The 20,611-nt window shown below is 47.0% G+C and overlaps 1 protein-coding gene across 1 annotated transcript in view; it reads right to left on the bottom strand.

The window, feature by feature from the left end:
* The window catches only part of lrp6 (low density lipoprotein receptor-related protein 6), a 97,898-nt gene that overhangs the window by 43,110 nt on the left and 34,177 nt on the right, over positions 1-20,611 (bottom strand). The window contains exons 3-9 of the mRNA XM_079493999.1: positions 20,345-20,542; positions 16,605-16,801; positions 15,219-15,350; positions 11,218-11,444; positions 10,508-10,677; positions 8,178-8,349; positions 1,271-1,487 (exon numbers count right to left, since the gene is read on the bottom strand). Of these exons, the coding sequence (XP_079350125.1) occupies positions 1,271-1,487; positions 8,178-8,349; positions 10,508-10,677; positions 11,218-11,444; positions 15,219-15,350; positions 16,605-16,801; positions 20,345-20,542 (1,313 nt within the window). The remainder of the gene's footprint in view (positions 1-1,270; positions 1,488-8,177; positions 8,350-10,507; positions 10,678-11,217; positions 11,445-15,218; positions 15,351-16,604; positions 16,802-20,344; positions 20,543-20,611) is intronic.

Here is a 20,611-nt window from a genome sequence, read left to right as displayed (position 1 = left end):
CCGGCCGCCCGACCCCCATTAGAAAATGTTTTTTCCAGGGACTCCCCCAGACGCAAAGATTTGAGTTAAAAACGTTCGCTCTGAAAGAATATATATTCAAAGATTTGCTCCACATTTTCACGATTTTAAAAAAATAGCAGAACTACAAGCTCATAGTGCGGCACTCAGTGCCGCACTATGAGCTTGCCCCTTAACCATTATTTTTAAACTTTAGCTGTTGGAAAAATAGCAAGCTATGAGCTTGTAGATCTGCTATTTTTGAAATAGTGAATCTTTTGAAAATTGTGAAAATGTGGCGCAAATCTTTGAATATATATTCTTTCACAGCGAATGTTTTTAACTCATATTTGCTTCGGGGTGTGGGGGGGGGGGGGTGTTCATATTTTCATAGCAGAACACCCCAGTGCAACCATAAAAAGTGGACAATTATAATACCAGTTGTTCTCAAACTTTTTAATTTAAAGAAACCACCATAAAGGCTCTGTTGGGTTCATGTAAATCAGGTGTGCCCAAAAGGTAGATCGTGGTCTACCAGTAGATCACAAAGGCAGATCACATGACCTCTAAAGAATATTTAATTAAAAAAAATATTTTGACATCTGCCACTTGAATTAAGGTGACTTGATTGATTGACATCAAAAGGGCCTGTCAGCTCAAACACACAATGCAATATTTTGTTTTCAAGAGTGTTGCTGTCTGTAGTATAGCATTACAAATTACATCCAAAACAATCCGAACTATTCCATTTCTCCCCCTAAATTTCCCATTCAAAATTGCATTTGTCTAATATGTAACGCCAGCTCAGCTATTCCAAAGCCCACTAAGGTACACATTTAAACTATTTTCAGCAATGGCATAATATTGTGTACTTTGAGTAAAAGTTACTTTCCACCACTGCTTGTGATCGGCAGCTCAGAGGCAGGAGAGACGTGTGCGTGCACGTGTGTGTGTGTGTGTGTGTGTGTGTGTGTGTGTGTGTGTGTGTGTGTGTGCGCGCGCGCGAGCACAGCCTGCATGAGCCGAGGTAGAGTGTTGAAATATTAATGTACCATTATCCTCATTTCCCAGTCTCTCTGTCTACAGGAGCCACTGACAGCCGGCCACTCCCTCCTACCATTACAATCCAGAGGGGGGGGGGGGGGGGGGGGGGGGGGGGTGTGTGTGTGTGTGTGTGTGTGTGTGTGTGTATACGGTAGAGGAATGGATGGAATTGATTTAGATTAAACATTAAAGTGTCTCTAACATAGCGGCGTGCGCTCGCTGTGCTTACCGCTGACCCGGTGGACGTAGGCGGCCTTGAGGCCCATCAGGTCGGGCAGCTGGTCGATGATGACCTCCCTGTCGGCCGTGTGCTTGTGGACGCGCTCGATGCTGCGCCGCTGCCAGTCCGTCCAGTAGATGAAGTCTCCCAGCAGCGTGAAGCCGAAGATGTGCGGCAGCTTGTCCTCCACCAGCACCCTGCGGCCCGTCCCGTTCATATGCATCACCTGGACGACACACGCACACGCACACACACACAGAACCATGTTTATCACCTGGTTGATACACACACACAGAACCATGTTCATCACCTGGTTGATACACACACACAGAACCATGTTCATCACCTGGTTGATACACACACAGAACCATGTTCATCACCTGGTTGATACACACACCGAACCATGTTTGTTTGTACAGTACAAGAACAATCTGGGAACACATCGGCAAAAAAAAAGAAAGTAAAAAACAACACCCTCCACTGCTTGTTCCCATTTGAATTTTGAAGTTTCCAATACATTTACTCCTACTCCACTACATCTCAGAGGCAAATGTACTTTCACTCCGCTACATTTATATTTGTTACTAGTTAATTTTTCGTTGATTATTATTACAAAACAACAACACTAATCACTTCAGCCCTATATACATTTGAAAATAGCTGAACGACAAGCTGAGCTTGTCGATCGTTTTGAGCTCGCAGATCTGCCACTTTTGCTACTTTTGAATTTGAATCCTGCAAAGTGACAGTGAGTGGATGTACTGTATGAGGTTTTCACCCGACAGAGACAACCTGTCAGTTCATGTTGTGAATCGTGTAAGATGCCCTGATGGACAACAACAAGTGCTTCTCAAAAAGAAATCAAAGACAACATTACCAAAAGAAAAGCTTTAACCCATTTTGGGCGGGAACCCCTTTTGGTGTTAGCATTATGTTATGCTTTAGCTATTGAAAAATAGCAGATCTACAAGCTCATAGCACGCCACCGAGTGGCGCGCTACGAGCTTGTAGGTCTGCTATTTTTGAAAAATCGAAGAACGACTGACAGAAACATAGCTTTTCCATTTTTAGAATCTGATCTCAGGTCAAAATGAGTTAACCTGGTGTTTCTGAAAATAGTAGCCGCTTCAATTCTGACACATCACACTACTAATGCTAAAAATAACCATCTCATATCCCACAGCAGACGGAGGGAGGGCACGGCTAAACGTGGATCATCATATGGGGTTTTATGTGGACCCTCGCTGCGGTCGCAAAACCTTCGATGCGAGGCTAAAATGTCACAAATCAGACGAGACGATAGTGTCCAGCACTGCAATTATGGTCTTGTTTTTTTTCCTCTACGTCCCGTAAAAGAGCCACCTGAGGACTGCACTGTAAACAGTGTCGGCTCTGTTAGCAAAGCTCTCCATTGTTTCCCCAACGGCACCAAGGCCAAACCCAGAGCCCCATTCCAACACCAAACCACAAATCCTTGCTAACAGCCTGTTCCCAGGGTGTTGGACGGACGGACAGACTGGGGAACCCTAGTTTTTTAACCACTTACAATCCCATCCATATTCTAGGGTTGGGGAGGAGGGGCATTAGCCAGAAATATCCTATCTACAAGCTCACAACGTGAGCTATTGTGGGCGTCAAGAGACTTGGTATAGACGGGGAATAAAATCTATAGAAGCCAACTTGTGTCCACTTTAACAAGTCTAGAGCAGTGTTTCTCAAACCATTTTCATGTCAAGGACCCCCACATTAATGAATGTATCTGGCCGCATGGACACGCCATCTGAAAATGTTTGATCTGAAAATGAAGATTTGTGATATATTGGGCGAGACATCATCATTTCTCTACTGGGTCTGGAGCAAAAGGTTTTGGGAACCACCGAGTTGTTAACTATAACTCTGATTGAGTTTCCACATTGTTGTCTTGCGACCGCCGTGGACGTGCGTGAGCGAGTGAGCGCGCACGTGCACACGCCCAGAGCCCCAGCAACCTGGCAGCAACATTCTCAGTGGCGCTAATTAGAAGCAGCAGCCGGAGCGAACCGACATCGGCACATATGGCCGCCACATTTCCTCTCTCTCTCTCTCTCTCTCCACCACCGAGCAAAAGTTCTTGACGTCTTACTGAATGTCCCGCCGTGTTGTAGGGCAGCGGGGGTCACTCTCCAACACCTCAATGTCACAAAAAAAACCTAGGCTTCAGACGTCCCAAATCAAACTGATATGACTGACTACAACTACTCGGCCTAAAGCCCATGAACCCACCCAATTCCAATTCCAACACACTTTGCTAGTTTGGGATGGCTCAAGGTAGAAGACAGGGTTAAGCAAATACAAATGGGATTGGTATTAACTCATTGCTCGCCAGCATTAACTCCGGCGCTGCAACTTATCTGCAGCCGGATACAGTGGTCTTTTATTTTGAAGACCTCCACCAAATTCACTCCCAAATGAACTTGAAGCTAAATCGTCCAGTGTTTTGCCATTATTCTGTGGCAGGCCACCACGCAATCATGACCCCCGGCCCCCGCCACAGTATGACTATGAGTCCAGACCTCCTTAGTTGACGCAAATTATTTTTTTCATACCTGTCTAACTACTTCCACAAAGTGAGCGACACCCAGGCCCACAACACTGGAGGGAGCACCCACCGATCTGGTACCTCCCCAAATTTAGCACTAACATTCCCATTCTACTATTCTGTCACCATAATGCAGAATGCCCTGAGATCATCCATTAAAGGATGTGAAGGTTTCTTTCAAAACTGGCCTGAAAAGCGTCCATCAGGAAACTATAAGCAGTCATATTAATTGCACTCTGATGAGCGTCATTAACGCAGCATTGTCATTAACAATGCTGCCGTTGTTTTCCTTTATCTCCTCTGTAAATACGTATAATTATGTGTATTTGTTGACGACATGTATTCATATGTTATGCTCCATTGATGAATTGAATAGATAGGACCACAATGGAAAAAAGGTCAAAGTGTGTTGCATCATGATCGGCTATTTCCGCTATTTAAAAAGCAAATTGAAGGTGAAAAATCACCTAAATACTATTACTAGTATGTCATGTCAAGATATTTGTCATATCTGCCCTCAGGCTGTGCGAGTTTTGCTTACAAATGTAATTTGTATTCATATGTTCCATTGTCCAATGGCAAAAAACACAACAAAATTGTTGATCGCAATTATTTGTAAGAATTAATGATTCAGTAAATAAATATCATGACGGTGACTGCCCTACATGCTCAAACTTGTTCACGTCAAGGACCGCCAAACTGATCTGGCTGGGGATGGGATCCACATCTCAAAGAGTTTTGTGCCAGGGACCCCCGGAAGAGAAGATTTGTGTTAAAAAAAAAACGTTTGATATTTTTCAGAAATAGTTAAAAAGTCATTTTCTATATTTTTCTGAAATTGTGTGTTACTGTGACAACCTACAGTACGTGGGAAACTCAAATACATAAAGGAAATGACAAGAACTGAATACATTTCATTATTTTTATTGGAAAATGTCATGAACAAGCATCTGTATAACTGCTATTGAGTCCATTCCATGATCAACACACTGGAGCAATGCTATCTCCGCACGCACGCACGCTTCTATTACTATACTTGTGAGGACATCAACATTTTAGGACGGCATTGAAAATAGCCGAAAGATTGCCGATCTACAAGCTCATAACGCAATCAGGCATAGCTCTCTGACCACAACCCCTAAATGTCTAATCCTAACCTGAATCTTTTAATAACTGTAAGCCTTAAGTCCGGATAAATATGTAAGATAATAAGACAACAACAATGTATCGTGTGAAGACCAGGACAATGGTCATCAGACTCCTCACAATGACTATTTCTCAAATTATACTAGATACTTGTGGGGGGGGGGACAGTTGGCCCTCACAAATATAGTAATACCACACACACACACACACACACACACACACACACACACACACACACACACACACACACACACACACACACACACACACACACACACACACACACACACACACACACACACACACACACACACACACACACACACACACACACACACACACACACACACACACACACACACACACACCAGAGTATATATATAAATATAAAATGAAGTTTCCATCCTCAGTGAGATGGCCTCAGCCATAAGGTCTGCTCGGGGTTGGGAGTAGTGACCGCAGTGCGGTGTGGCTTTCACATTCTGGGTCTATTCTAAACAGAGCAGACCGCAGTGCAGAGTGGAGGCCACAATCGGAACCAGATGTGGGCTCCCGCCGCAAAAACCCAGTTCTGCTCGAAAAACCCAAGCGAACAAAACCCAGCCTGCCCTCTGCGCCTCGCCTCCCCTCCCCCAACCTACCCCCACCAAGGCCACCGTACCCCTCCTGCCCACTCCTACGGTACCCCCACTCCGACCGACCCACCAGGCTACCGAGTACATCTTCATACCTTCTATAGCAGTGGGTCCCAAACATTGGGTCGGGGGACTCATTTTTCGGGTCGGGTCACGATGGGTTTTATTTCCTACAGTTTTCAATTTGAAAAAGAAATAATAAATAAATAAAGAGACAGACAAACAGACATCTTTCTAAATAAATTCATCAAAGCAAAGGAATTCCATGAATAAATACAACTTTTAGTAGTGAACTGTAGTGAAAGTGAAGAGGCCCGTGGACAGGGAGTTAGATGTTTCAACCCTCCCCGCATGTTATATCTGTACCGTATCCCCCCCCCGGTCAACGCAGGGCTCTAAGTTCGTCCTGGGCTGACCTGTCAACACCCCTTAAAGTGCCGACATTTAACGATCGCTGTTATTTTTTTCTTCAGAGAAGCGGGGTGGGGGCTTTGATGTGGCAAGCAGCGCAGCGAGTGCGGAGGAAGTGGTGCCTCGCCGCCCGTTGAGGGAGGGGCGACAACCGGGCCGGGGCCCCCCCACCCCCCCTGCACAAAGTGCACATGACTGACACGCTGCTGCCTGCCGCACAGGAGGACGCAAGCTGTTTGGATTGGCAAATTATCGACGCTAATGAGGGAGTAAAAGGGGGGTGGGGGGGGGGGGGGGTATTCTTGACAGAAATCGACACCTACTGTGCGAGATCGAGATCTGGGATTCATTCCTGGCAAGTCTGTCTTCTATTCACCAGTTCCGCAAAAAAAGCTCAGATTCTCCATGTCAAAATAAAGCACAGTTCTGATGCTTCGCACTCCACGGCTCCTCGCAGTGTCAGAGGAGGGGGTGGGGGGGGGGGGGGGGCATTAAAAAGACACAGGTTTATATCACGATAAAATAACCACTGAAAAAAGGACATCCTAATTTGGTGTTTGTAAGGAGTGCATTTGAAAGGGCCTTTTTAAAGGAATTGTGGTCAGAGTCAGTGTTTGGTTCTTGTGCCACAGGAGGTCTCTGAGGGGCGGGGCAGAGCGTGGCATGGGGGGGGGGAGGGATTGTCTGCCTTGGCTGCGACCACGGAGGGTCTGTTGGTTGATGACTGCCATGCAGAGCCTCGATGGCGAGTGCCACCACCACCATCGCTGTCCGTCTGAAGAACAGCTAAAAAAGCTGTGCGCCCGCCATGCGCGGCAGGGGGTCCGCCTGCTGCAGACGGCCCGATAAAAGGCTGCCTCACTCCAGACCCCATGTGGAGTCAGCCTCCATTATCCGTCAGGATTACCAGCATGACTGGCTCTGCTTCGTCCACATCCCCCCCACCGCCCCCCATCACCCCCCCCACCCCTCCGCCGGTTTCAACGCCAAGCGTTTCTTTTCTTTTTCTGTGCCAAGCACAGAGCCTTGGCACACACACTCGCACGAAAAGAAGAGCGTATTGCGAGAGGAGAGGAGAGGAGAGGAGAGGAGAGGAGAGGAGAGGAGAGGAGAGGAGAGGAGAGGAGGAGAGGAGAGGCCGTCTGTGACATTCCGGACGTCTGTAGCGAGGTCACCTTTCTTTCTCTTTTTTCCAAAGTGACAGGAGATACAGGATGTGTTGGGTGAACTAACCCCACCCCCTGCCCTCGGGCCCACTGTGGGGGGTCTTGTTGTACACTTAAGCGTCCCAGTGAGAGACAGGCAGACGCTCAGCACGACTGTGGCTTTGAACAGGCTGAGAGGTAACGGGTATCAAACTGTTCAGCCATCAGCGCTGGAGGAACCACTCCCATTTCTTATTTTAAGGGGCGCTAGCCTCTTCTATAAACCGCTTTCCTCCCCACACGTCTCAAGATTTGCCATTGAGAATGAAAGGGGAATTCCGGTCAAATGTCCGCAAAATCTTGTCCCCGCCCGTCTAAATATTTGCCATTGACAATGAACGGAGAAATGACGTCAGAATTCCGCTAAATATGACGTAAATTAAACATTAAACGCCATTGACATTGAAGGGAAGATTTACCTCATATGTAAACGAGCAAATCAGCTAACCAATCACAGGCAACAGGCATTCTGCTTGACCAATAAGGGACCACCTTATGTACCTTATGTAGCAATGTCAAATGACATAAATTGATGTACAATGACATCAAGAGCGCCCCTCATTTCACATGGGTGTGATCTTTTTTTACAGGACCACATGAGCCCCGGCCTGCCTATTTCGGGGGCCTACATTCCTGCGTTCAAAAGCTTAATGTTTATTCAAAATATATTTGAAAGTTAGAAATTACTTCAGAATCATAAATATCGGGTGGTATCGGGACTATAATTATTGATCATTAGTCACGTAAGTCCTACTAGGTAAAAGTTCCAAGTTCTACTTAAGTCAGCCATCCTCGAAAAAGCCTGCTGTGGCCTGCACGTGCTCAGGCACACAAAAAACCCAATGGAAACAGAAAATGGTGGGACTCTCTCTCTTCCCGGTACCTCAAAACAGCCTACGGAGGAAAGAAAGAGAACCATGGCATTCACCACCAGCACCAACCTCAATCTTGTCGGTCTTGGCGTCTCCCCAGTACATCTTGTGTTCGTCGTAGTCCAGCGCCAGCCCGTTGGGCCAGCCCAGGGACGTGTTGACCATGACCAGGCGCTCCGTGCCGTCCAGGTCAGCGCGCTCGATCTTGGGCACCTCGCCCCAGTCGGTCCAGTACATGTACCTGGTGGTGGTGAGATCGGCGAGAGAAAAGACAAAGACACCCATTAGGAAAACTATCGCTGACCGTTTCAAGCACAAGGCTCTTCCTCAGACTAAAGGTGAAGACAGAGGAACACATCTTTATACAACCCACTAGTAATCAACAGTGGGTTGTATTTGTATTTATTCTGTATACGGTTAGTCGCTCAGCACCTGCCCAAGTTTGGGTTGGGGATGTGCATGTCTTTGCTCTTCTTTGGGTTGGGGATGTGCATGTCTTTGGGTTGGGGATGTGCATGTCTTTGGGTTGGGGATGTGCATGTCTTTGGGTTGGGGATGTGCATGTCTTTGGGTTGGGGATGTGCATGTCTTTGGGTTGGGGATGTGCATGTCTTTGGGTTGGGGATGTGCATGTCTTTGGGTTGGGGATGTGCATGTCTTTGGGTTGGGGATGTGCATGTCTTTGCTCTTCTTTGGGTTGGGGATGTGCATGTCTTTGGGTTGGGGATGTGCATGTCTTTGGGTTGGGGATGTGCATGTCTTTGGGTTGGGGATGTGCATGTCTTTGCTCTTCTTTGGGTTGGGGATGTGCATGTCTTTGGGTTGGGGATGTGCATGTCTTTAGGTTGGGGATGTGCATGTCTTTGCTCTTCTTTTTGGCCTGAGATACACAGCCATAGAAATGTGGAAGACAGGTTCTTTCCCGCGTCCCAGATTTCCTGTTAAGTAACCGTTTTGGACATACAAGGTTTCCGCCAAACATCATCAATATATGAGAGAGAGAGAGAGAGAGAGAGAGAGAGAGAGAGAGAGAGAGAGAGAGCATTATGAGAATGTGAGGAGACTTGGTGAACAGCTGTCACTTTTCGTGAGTCATCCAGTGAGGAGTTGGTCGCCGGGCCACACGGCCGCGAACACCACTGGTGCCAAGAAGAGGGCAGCGCCACCAGCCCAGAGCGTGCATGTGTGTGTGTGTGTGTGTGTGTGTGTGTGTGTGACAAAGATGATGTCACCGTGCATCCACTGCTCAAAGCTGGGATGCCCCGTTAGCTCCTACAGCTGAGTCATGACAGGGTGATTACTAGGAAGACATTTACTCGCAACTAGGGTTGGGATTCGTTAGGATTTTAACGGTTCCGGATCCTTACCGGATCCCTCTTAATGGTTCCGGTTCCTAACGGTTCCCTTAACGGTTCCCTTAACGGTTCCTAATATTATATTTTTCCCCTTTTCTTCTGACATACATTATGCTTATATTATAACTAACCTAACCAAGTACATAATAAACACAAATTCAATTATTGTAATTGCACTTTACAATTATGAGGTGGCACTATTATTTAAACTTCACCACCACCACCACCAGCTAGCCACCACAACAATATCATTGTTGCAATTTGTATTGAATATTGCAATTTGTACTGTATATTAAATATACAGTACACATTGCAATAATGATATTGTTGTGGTGACAAATCTTGTGTCTTTAATGTTCAGATTAATCTAATACCCCAGTTACCCTAATGGAAACAAGCCATAGTGCTTTCTTGGGTTATAAAAAACTGTTTATAAAGTAATCAATCTATGGAGGCACCTAAAGGCTGGGCTCTCAACAGTCGCATGATTCATTTAGAGCCAAATCAAAAGGAGTTGAGTTGCTTATCAGTTGTAAAGATAAGTGCAAACAAATTGATTTTTATTTAATTCATGACTCTATAGTTAACATGATTCAGACAGAAAGACGAGTCATTGGCATTCTAAATTAACACCATTAACAACAGTTGTACAATTCGCCTAATGAAAATCTCTGTAGAAGTTAGTAGTTTTTATTTTCTAAGTGAGTCTTGCACTCAAACACGATGTGCCTATGGAACCGGCTCCGGATCCACAATGTCGGAACTGGGTCTGAAACGGACCCGGTTCCGAATTCCAACCCTACTCGCAACCCATAAAAATTGGTCCGTGAGCCAAACATGGGTGCACGCACACGTATATATCTCCAATATCTGTTGGGAACGCCTAGGGATCCCCCAGGATGAAGTTACTAATGTTGCTCTGGAGAGGGAAGTCTGGAGCTCTCTGGTGGAGCTGTTGCCCCTGCGACACGACTACGGATAAACGGTTGAAGATGGATGATGGACACACGCACGCACACACACAGAAGAAACTAGCAGTGTTACCCTGCGACAGGGTCCAGGACGATGGCGCGGGGCTCGTCCAGATCCTCGGAGATGAGGATCTTGCGCATGGTGCCGTTGAGGCGTGTCACCTCGATGCGGTCCGTGCCCGTGTCCGTCCAGTACAGGTTGCGGGCAATCCAGTCCACGGCGATGCCGTCCGGGTGGTTGACCTGCGAGTAGGGGTGTAACGACCACATTTTAACAGCGATACGATACGTATCATGATACATGGTTGACGACACGATACATGGACGATATTGGTTCATTATGGCGATACGATATGATTCAATGATTTAAAATTGATACAGTAACTATTTAGCAAAGACATTTGAACACAGACAAATCCATACCTTGACATGAACACAGAGAATACACACATTTATCGATAGACCTTGGTCTATCGATAAATGTGTGTATTCACAGTACGGTAAGCGATATTTAATGTAGCGATGTAATGTAGCGATATTTAATGGAAAAGTTATTAAAGCCCTCTTTCTTTTATCTTCTTAAAATTGCTAAATACAACAAGTACTTAGTATTGATACAATCAATGATTTGTATTGCAAAACGATTCAATACAGAATAATTGCATTGCGAAACGATACGATACAAAGTCAATGATGTTTACATGTTTACATTTAGCTATACTTACGCTATACGCTATACGATTCTTGAAAGTAAAATCGATCTCTCGACTACTATATCGTTACCTGCGAGGTGACCACCAGCTGTGCCTCGCTGCCGTCCAGGCGCGAGCGGCGGATGGCCTTGACCTCGTCGTCCGTCCAGTAGACGTGTCCGTCCACGGGGTCGTAGTCCACGGCGATGGCGTGGCGGATGTCGTCCGCCTGCAGGACCACATCCGTGAAGTCGGGCGTGTCCAGCGAGATGCGCCGCAGGTCGGTCCGCCGGGCCAGCAGCAGGATCTGGGTGGCGCCTGGAGGGGTGGGGATGCAGAGAGAGTAGTTTGATTGATTTAGTGGTTGAATACGGTACTTTATCTACCTTCCAGATCTGCTATTTTTGAAGGGGAAAAAAAAGGAAGAAAAAATGTATAAATAATGTGTAAAAATAATTTTGGGGGGAAAAAGTTTGAGAACCACTCATTCAGAGTTTGGGTAGGGAATAGAGAGACATCGTTAATGGCTTTTGGCATTCCACATTTGGTGGCAGCATTTTACCCCACGATAAGAGAGAGGGGAGGGAGGTCCGATGAGCTCCCTCTTATGCCCATGGGCAGAGAGAGAGAGAGAGAGAGAGAGAGAGAGAGAGAGAGAGAGAGAGAGAGAGAGAGAGAGAGAGAGGATGGAACTTTAAAATCAAACAGTCTTGAACCCGTCATGTCGTCTGCCTGCAACACTGGAACTAACCCGGGAGGCTGTGCAGCGCTGCAACACTGGAACTAACCCGGGAGGCTGTGCAGCAGAACACTGGAACTAACCAGGGAGGCTGTGCAGCAGAACACTGGAACTAACCAGGGAGGCTGTGCAGCAGAACACTGAACTAACCAGGGAGGCTGTGCAGCAGGACACTGGAACTAACCAGGGAGGCTGTGCAGCAGAACACTGAACTAACCAGGGAGGCTGTGCAGCAGAACACTGAACTAACCAGGGAGGCTGTGCAGCAGAACACTGGAACTAACCAGGGAGGCTGTGCAGCAGAACACTGAACTAACCAGGGAGGCTGTGCAGCAGAACACTGGAACTAACCAGGGAGGCTGTGTAGCAGGACACTGGAACTAACCAGGGAGGCTGTGCAGCAGAACACTGGAACTAACCAGGGAGGCTGTGTAGCAGAACACTGGAACTAACCAGGGAGGCTGTGCAGCAGGACACTGGAACTAACCAGGGAGGCTGTGCAGCAGAACACTGAACTAACCAGGGAGGCTGTGCAGCAGGACACTGAACTAACCAGGGAGGCTGTGCAGCAGAACACTGAACTAACCAGGGAGGCTGTGCAGCAGAACACTGGAACTAACCAGGGAGGCTGTGTAGCAGAACACTGGAACTAACCAGGGAGGCTGTGCAGCAGAACACTGGAACTAACCAGGGAGGCTATGCAGCGCTGCACCACTGGAACTAACCAGGGAGGCTGTGCAGCAGAACACTGGAACTAACCAGGGAGGCTGTGCAGCAGAACACTGGAACTAACCAGGGAGGCTATGCAGCGCTGCAACACTGGAACTAACCCGGGAGGCTGTGCAGCAGAACACTGGAACTAACCCGGGAGGCTGTGCAGCAGAACACTGGAACTAACCAGGGAGGCTGTGCAGCAGGACACTGGAACTAACCAGGGAGGCTGTGCAGCAGGACACTGGAACTAACCCGGGAGGCTGTGCAGCAGAACACTGGAACTAAACAGGGAGGCTGTGCAGCAGAACACTGGAACTAACCAGGGAGGCTGTGCAGCAGAACACTGGAACTAACCCGGGAGGCTGTGCAGCAGGACACTGGAACTAACCCGGGAGGCTGTGCAGCAGGACACTGGAACTAACCAGGGAGGCTGTGCAGCAGAACACTGGAACTAACCAGGGAGGCTACGCAGCGCTGCACCACTGGAACTAACCCGGGAGGCTGTGCAGCAGAACACTGGAACTAACCAGGGAGGCTGTGCAGCAGAACACTGGAACTAACCAGGGAGGCTGTGCAGCAGAACACTGGAACTAACCAGGGAGGCTATGCAGCGCTGCAACACTGGAACTAACCCGGGAGGCTGTGCAGCAGAACACTGGAACTAACCCGGGAGGCTGTGCAGCAGAACACTGGAACTAACCAGGGAGGCTGTGCAGCAGAACACTGGAACTAACCAGGGAGGCTGTGCAGCAGAACACTGGAACTAACCCGGGAGGCTGTGCAGCAGAACACTGGAACTAACCAGGGAGGCTGTGCAGCAGAACACTGGAACTAACCAGGGAGGCTGTGCAGCAGAACACTGGAACTAACCAGGGAGGCTGTGCAGCAGAACACTGGCACTAACCAGGGAGGCTGTGCAGCAGAACACTGGAACTAACCAGGGAGGCTGTGCAGCAGAACACTGGAACTAACCAGGGAGGCTGTGCAGCAGAACACTGGAACTAACCAGGGAGGCTGTGCAGTGGAGGGTGCAACAAAGCCAACGACTAATTTGCCACTCTTTAGCAAAGCTTTAAAGGACCCTAACATATAGCATTGTCTGACTGGTGCGGACGGTGGGGTGGGCGGGGGAGGACAAGGAGGGGGTTAGGTCATATCAGGGGTACCAGGAAGGGTAGGAGATGTGGCTGGCTGGGTGGGGAAGCTAACAATAGCCAGATGTAACCCTGATGTCAGGGGGCTTTTGGGGTGAGGGCTGGACCCCAGTCGTCTGGCCAAACCACTGGATGTTGTGTGAGTTAAGAAGGGGGTGGGGGTGGGGGGGAAATGAGAATCCACCGACCAAGCGCTGAAATGGTTAAAAAAACAGCGTGGTGAATGGGGGCATTGTGTGTGCAGGGGGAGCATGTGATCACCCCCCCACCCCTCTCTCTCTGCTGCTAGCCTCGCTCTGTTGACTGGGGGAACTCAAGCAAAAAATGTAAATAAGAGATGGGGAGTGTGTGTGTGTGTGTGTGTGTGTGTGTGTGTGTGTGTGTGTTTGCGCGCGCGCAAGTGAGAGAGAGCCAGGGGCTTCAATTCACACAGCTATCCCAGCGAGTGGAGTGGTGTTGCCATGGAGACCACAGGTCAGCCTGCACCACCTTCAGCTGGTCAGCCCCCCCTCTCCTCACAGAGAGAAAGAGAGACAGAGAGAGATAAAGAGAGAATTGGGGGGGGGGGGGGGGGTCTAGGGCTGTGGTTCTTCTCAAACATGTGAAAGACTTCCTATAGGAGCAGATTTGTGTTCATTTCTTCCTAAATCATTCCAGATTTTCATAGATTGTTCTGGAACGGTTCGCAAAAATCACAGATTTCTTTTAGAGCGCGTCACATGAAAGCCCCTCAAAGACCTCTGTCCTAATGTACATTCATATGGTGTACAATGTTCAACGTCAAAAACACAATTAAGTCGTTATAATCGAACAATTATTTGTAAAGACAACTAATGGTCAATTTAAATGTGTAATAATCAGGGGTCATCACCATGTTGGCTTGTGGTGGACATTATTATCTATATTCCATTTTTGCCACAGACATACAAAATGAGCGGACAATAATTTACCAGAAACGCATAAATAGATAACCCTGAATGGCCATAACATGTCTGTAACTCTGAGAGTTCAAATGGAACCAAATGGACCAGCAACACACTCAGAGTTAACCCCTTTTGGTGTTAGCATTATGCTATGCTTTAGCTATTGAAAAATTGCAGATCTACAAGCTCATAGCGCGCCACCGAGTGGTGCGCTACGAGCTTGTAGGTCTGCTATTTTTGAAAAATCGAAGAACGACTGACATAGAAACATAGCTTTTTCAGAAAACTGTCAGGATGTAGAAGACATTTTTAGAATCTGATCTCAGGTCAAAAAGTGGACTCCTAATGTGCCATAGTGTCATAATAAATAATTGTCATACTTATTCTGAAGAAAACCTGGAGGAGACTTGACATTCAGTATTGGGTCTTATGATCAAAATAACAACGTTATAATGGTGTATAAAACAGAAAATCCAAAATGTGCCACGGACAAGACCAAGTCCTTGCCACGGACACACAATTCCGTTTACGGACATGTTGGTGACCCCTGGCCGGTGCTCACCGTCCCGGCAGGTGTTGTTGTCGTCCAGCAGCTGGACTCCGGTGGGACAGGCACACTGGTAGTAGGGCGTCACGGGGGACAGCAGGCACAGGTGAGAGCATCCTCCGTTCCCCACAGAGCACGGGCTGCTCACTGCCGGGACAGAGAAAACGCATGGTTATGTTATATGGTGGAAGGAGTACTCCCATTTTTGAGCGGTGCACATCGCTCCTTTAAATAGCTATGTGTGTCCCCATGTCTCTCTGTGCCTATTTCTGTCTGTTTAGAGTACGACCTATTGACCCCTGCAGATGATTTGGGTCGTCGGGTCACGAACACTGTTCATTCACACTAAGCAGTCAGCTAATTGGGGTCGCATTGGGTCACACACACACACGGCTGATTCTACAAATGTCTTCTAAATGGTAAATGGTGCATTTATATAGCTCTTTTATCCAAAGGGCTTTACATAGATTTTACATTCACACACACACATTCATACACTGATGACAGAGGACCAAGCTGCATATCAGGAGCAATTAGGGGCTCAGAGCCTTGCTCAAGGACACTTCGACACCAACTCTGGGCCAACTCTGGTCCAACCACTGAGTGACTACCGCCGCCTTCTAAATACAAACTGTTTTCCCCATTATTTTATTTTTTTAAAGGACCCCGAAAATGATATGTATTTTGACCGCAGTGCAGTGGTACGCAGGCCAGACAGTGCAGTGCGGCCCAGCGCAGCAGAGCGCGGGCTAGTGGCGAGGAAGCCCACCACAAGGCCCTCATTGTTATTCACATCTGCTCAGAGGATGTGCGTCTGCCCACCACCTGAAGCACCCGGAGCGGAGAGAGCACCCGGAGCGGGAGCGCATCGCGCTAATAGGGAGGAGACCAGGGGGAGGAGGAGGAGGTTGTGACCGAATGTGGACCCCCACCCAACACCACAGCACACCCCTCCCTCTCTCAGAAAAAAAGATCTTTGCATAGATATGATGAGGGACAGAACAGAACAAGGGTTCTATTGTCTTGTGTGGCCATCACGCAAGGATGGGGGAAAAAGGTGAGTTGACTGCAAAGCGTGGCCTTAAAAACGAATCCACCGCGCTTCGTCTATTGTTTTCATGCAGGTCTCGAGGAAAAACTATGAAAAGGGGGGAGGGGGGGAACCCTGAATCTAAATAAATAAATAAATACATATAATTTTGGTTGTCCTCAACATGAAAACGTTTGATGATATAGAAACATATGCCTTTCAGAAAACGGTTTTAGAAGGATTTAGAACACATTTGTAGAATGACTAGAATCGGCCTCGGGTTAATTATTTGGTCCGTTATTGGTCTGTTATTGGTTCTAAATATGAATGCAGGATGTATTTTTGGGGTGGGTGAATTGCCCGCTACTCACATGAGGGCTGTCGCTTGGCGCTGAATACGTGGATGTCCATGGGGGAGAAGATGTCGGAGTGGACCTTCCGTCGCTCTTCGCCCGTCTGCTTCCGGCAGGAGTGGATGGAGTGGGTGTTCCAGTCCGTCCAGAACAGCGTGTCCTCGTACATGGTCAGGGCGAAGGGGTGGGGGAGGTCGCCTTTGACCACCACCTCCCTGGAAGCACATCAATACGTCATTCACTCATTAGCTCAGTGGTTCTGGTTCCCAAACTTTTTCATGTCAAGGAAAGGACCCCCAAATTGACACCAATTGGCCTGCGGACCCCCATTTGAAGAGATATGCCATGGACCCCCATAAGAGAAGGTTTTACGGCTCTAGCAGTGATTCTCAACCCATTTAATTTCAAGGACCCCCCAGTTTGACATGCATTAGTCTGCAGACCCCCATTTAATGGTATTTCTATCTCTGGGACCCCCAATTTATATTGTAAAATCAATGTTAATTTAACTCAGTGTACAAATGGAACCAAATGGACCTTTTTGGTTCCATTTGTACACTCTCAGAGTTACAGACTCATAAGGGTCCATTTGGTTCCAAACTATCATTTAGGTGGGGACCCCCTGGAACTCCATCAAGGACCCCTGGGGATCCCCAGACTCCACTTTGGGAACCACTGCATTGTGCCAAAAATGGTGTGACTTTCGGAAGATTTATCCAGTCTTAGAGAAACGGACTTCAGATACAACTGTACTTTGACCGATCGTCCACACCATTGGTTCCCAAAACGTTTTAGCTCAAGACCCAAAAACGGAAATTAGACGTTTGCCCAGGACCCGAATTAGTGAAAATAGCAGATCTACAAGCTCACAACGGTTTGCGTCGCACCGCATTGCGGGCCATTTTCACTACTTCTTAAACATTTCTGTTCTAATTTCTTAGATTTTTCATTGATATCTTCATGAAATTACTGGAAAAGAAAAATGTTTTGGGGATGATTTTCGAAAATGTTTCAAAATAATAATAATTCAAAACAAAAACATAGGAAACCGAAAATAAAGGGACCCATAAACATTTGTCCGTGACCCACGAATGGGTCCCAACCCAGTGTTTGGGAAAAAGTGGTCTACATCAAATATAGCAAAAATAGCCGCTACGACACGTTGTGAGCTTTTAGTTTGGCTATTGTTTGGCGAATGTTCTTCCCAGAAGAGGCAAGCTTCTGGGGTTCATCTGGTTGTTGTGTTTAACCACAACATCCATTGTTGAACCATAATGTAATCTTTGGTAACATTAACCTAGAATAGCAGATCTACGAAGCTCCCAACGTGTCGCATTGTAGCTCGGCTATTTTCTGGTGAAGAGTTTTGGCGTAAAGGGGAGAAAAGCAGTACAGACTACAGAGCCAACTCAGCTCTAGTACCCTGTATACTGGGCCCCATCTTGCCACCCTTATCCCTAAACTTATTTGCCATTTTTTACTATTTTGAAAAACGTTTTAAAATAGTTACTAGCCGATCTACCTCGACACGTTGTGAGCTTGAAACGTTTTTTTTTTAAATAGTAAAAAATGGCAAATAAGTTTAGGGATAAGCGTTAAGGGGTGGCACAAAATAGCCCTTATCGATAGTAAGTCTACGGGATTTAAGTGGTTATGTAAGATACAAATATAAAGCCTTTAAATTAACAGCGTTGCCAAACTGGTGGCCCCATAGAATCTGTGAAGGCGTGAAATCTGGCCGCCTGACGATTTTGATGAAAAAGAAACGAATGCGATCCATTTATTTTGTTAACGGTTCTGACGACGCCCTCGCCACTTGGCGTTCCTGCTGTCTGTACGGTCTCCTTCTCGACAGTGAGTGTGTTGTGTAAACCGCATTAACAATAGACAGCAGTTACTGTACGTGGCGGCGCTTCACTTTGCATAAACCATGTTGTCAGACACAACAGACAAAAAACTCGGGTAAGTATCAGCCGTTAGCCAAGCTGAGGCGGTTTTCTGCTGTGGTTCAAAAGTATGTCCAAAAAGAGAAAGGTCGACATTGAAGGCCGGGTGTTCGACATTCGACAGCTAAATTGGAAAGTCACAAATCACGTTTTCTTCTGCGAGTTCAACAGCAAACCTGTCTCATATGCTCGCGGAAACGTGCATGTTGCAAAGGAATTCTCAACACAATCAAACTACACAGAGATGTCGGTGTCACACAGAGGAAAAATAAGACTACCCAGGAGGACGAGGACGGACAAATAACGCAAACGTTAAACGAGCTTGAAGCAGCACTGCAAAAACTCCAGCAATCCATCCACGTTTACCAAAAGTCAGGAGACTCACGACCGACTCCACAGACTCAACAAATCTCAACCTCTATCTACGTGAGCAGGCTTGTCTCTGCAATAAATCCAAACTGCACTCCCGCAGGTGACACTGAGTGACATTATGACAATAACGACTGCTCACAAACTGGTCCCCGAGGTTGACATGTTGGTTAAAGCCAAGAGATGTCATGACTCATGTCAGGTGTCTGGAGATAGCAAGGGAAAGGTGAGTGACATCGTTCACTGCACCAGCGAAGTAATTTTACATTTAGTTTCTTATGGAAAATGAGATACAAAATGTGTTAAGTGAAATGTCTTGCTGTTATCGCAGGGACAGTTTTCTACATTTCTGTCTGCTAATGTCCCATTAAAAAAAGTGTTTTCATGGAAAGGGAGGGGCTGCTAAAACACAAATAGCATACCCCCCCAAAATGGACTGCTATCTAGCACTAAAAAGAGAAGATACATTGGCTGAATACCTGAGCGCGGTAAACGACCCAAAAAGGAAAGCCTTGACTAGGTACAGACTCAGCAAACATTAGCCTCGTTTAGCCATACTAATATCACTGCTGGGGGAATATGCATTGCAAAGGCAGATTGAAGGCTGGCTACGCGAGGCTACGCAAACAAAGCTTGGCAATAGAGAAAGTCTGCCACAGACAGACTGACAGACAGACTTCCGAAGGGAAGACAGACTATACTTACGCACCCACCCAACTACACTTTCCATCAGACACACATACTTCCCACAGATTACATATACACTCAAAGTGAGTTTGAAAACCTGACCAATGACAAAAAACTCCCATACCAACTGAGAGAAATACGACAATGTGCGAACACAGCAGCAACAACTGCTGCGATAAAAGGTTAGCCAATGGAATACAACCACAGACTACTATCTGCACCGAGTAGACCTCTAGACCTACTGCACACTGTTTATTATATTCATGTTTTCTCATGCCAATAAAGCTCATTTGAATTGAATTGAATTGAGTGACAGATTCATGTGTGTGCACTCACTTGTAAACCACGCAAAAAGTTGCATTTTGCCCCCAAAAGTCAACAAACAAAATAAAACTGGCACAGCCAGTTCTGGCCCATGGGCCACCTGTTGCCTACCCACTAGTCTTAGACCACCGTTTCCCAAACACTGGGTTATTTGAAAATGATGTAAAATTTTTAATAAAAAAAAAATATCATGAATAATTGAAGAAAAAATCTAAGAAATGTCATAAATCAGAATGAAAAAACAAGGTAGTGAAAATAGCAGATCTACAAGCTCAAGCGTGGCACATTGCAACGTGTCGTGAACTTGTACATCGGCTATTTTCAGTAGTTTGGGTCCAGTTCTCTTTCGGGTCTCGACTAGTCTAGACTGATAGACAGAAGCTAGTGTGTGTGATTGGGGGGGGGGGGGGGGGGGGGGGGGGTGTGTTGTACCTTGAGGTTCCATCCAGGTTGGAGCGGTGTATGAAGTTGTATTTAGCATCGGCCCAGTAGAGTTGCTCTTGGCTGTAGTCCAGTGTCAGCCCGTTGGGCCAGTAGATGTCCTTGTCGATTATCATAGCGCGATTGGTCCCGTCCATGCCCGCTCTCTCGATCTTTGGAATTTCACCCCAGTCCGTCCAATACATGTACCTAAGCAGACCAGAGAGGAACAACACAGCCATGTCAGGAACTGCTATTGTCGCGTGAAGAAAAATAATG

This window comes from Electrona antarctica (assembly GCF_951216825.1).
Source record: "Electrona antarctica genome assembly, chromosome: 23".
In the NCBI taxonomy this organism is placed as follows: domain Eukaryota; kingdom Metazoa; phylum Chordata; class Actinopteri; order Myctophiformes; family Myctophidae; genus Electrona; species Electrona antarctica.
Note: the sequence above shows the minus strand (reverse complement) of the source record. Positions and strands in the feature narration are given on the sequence as shown.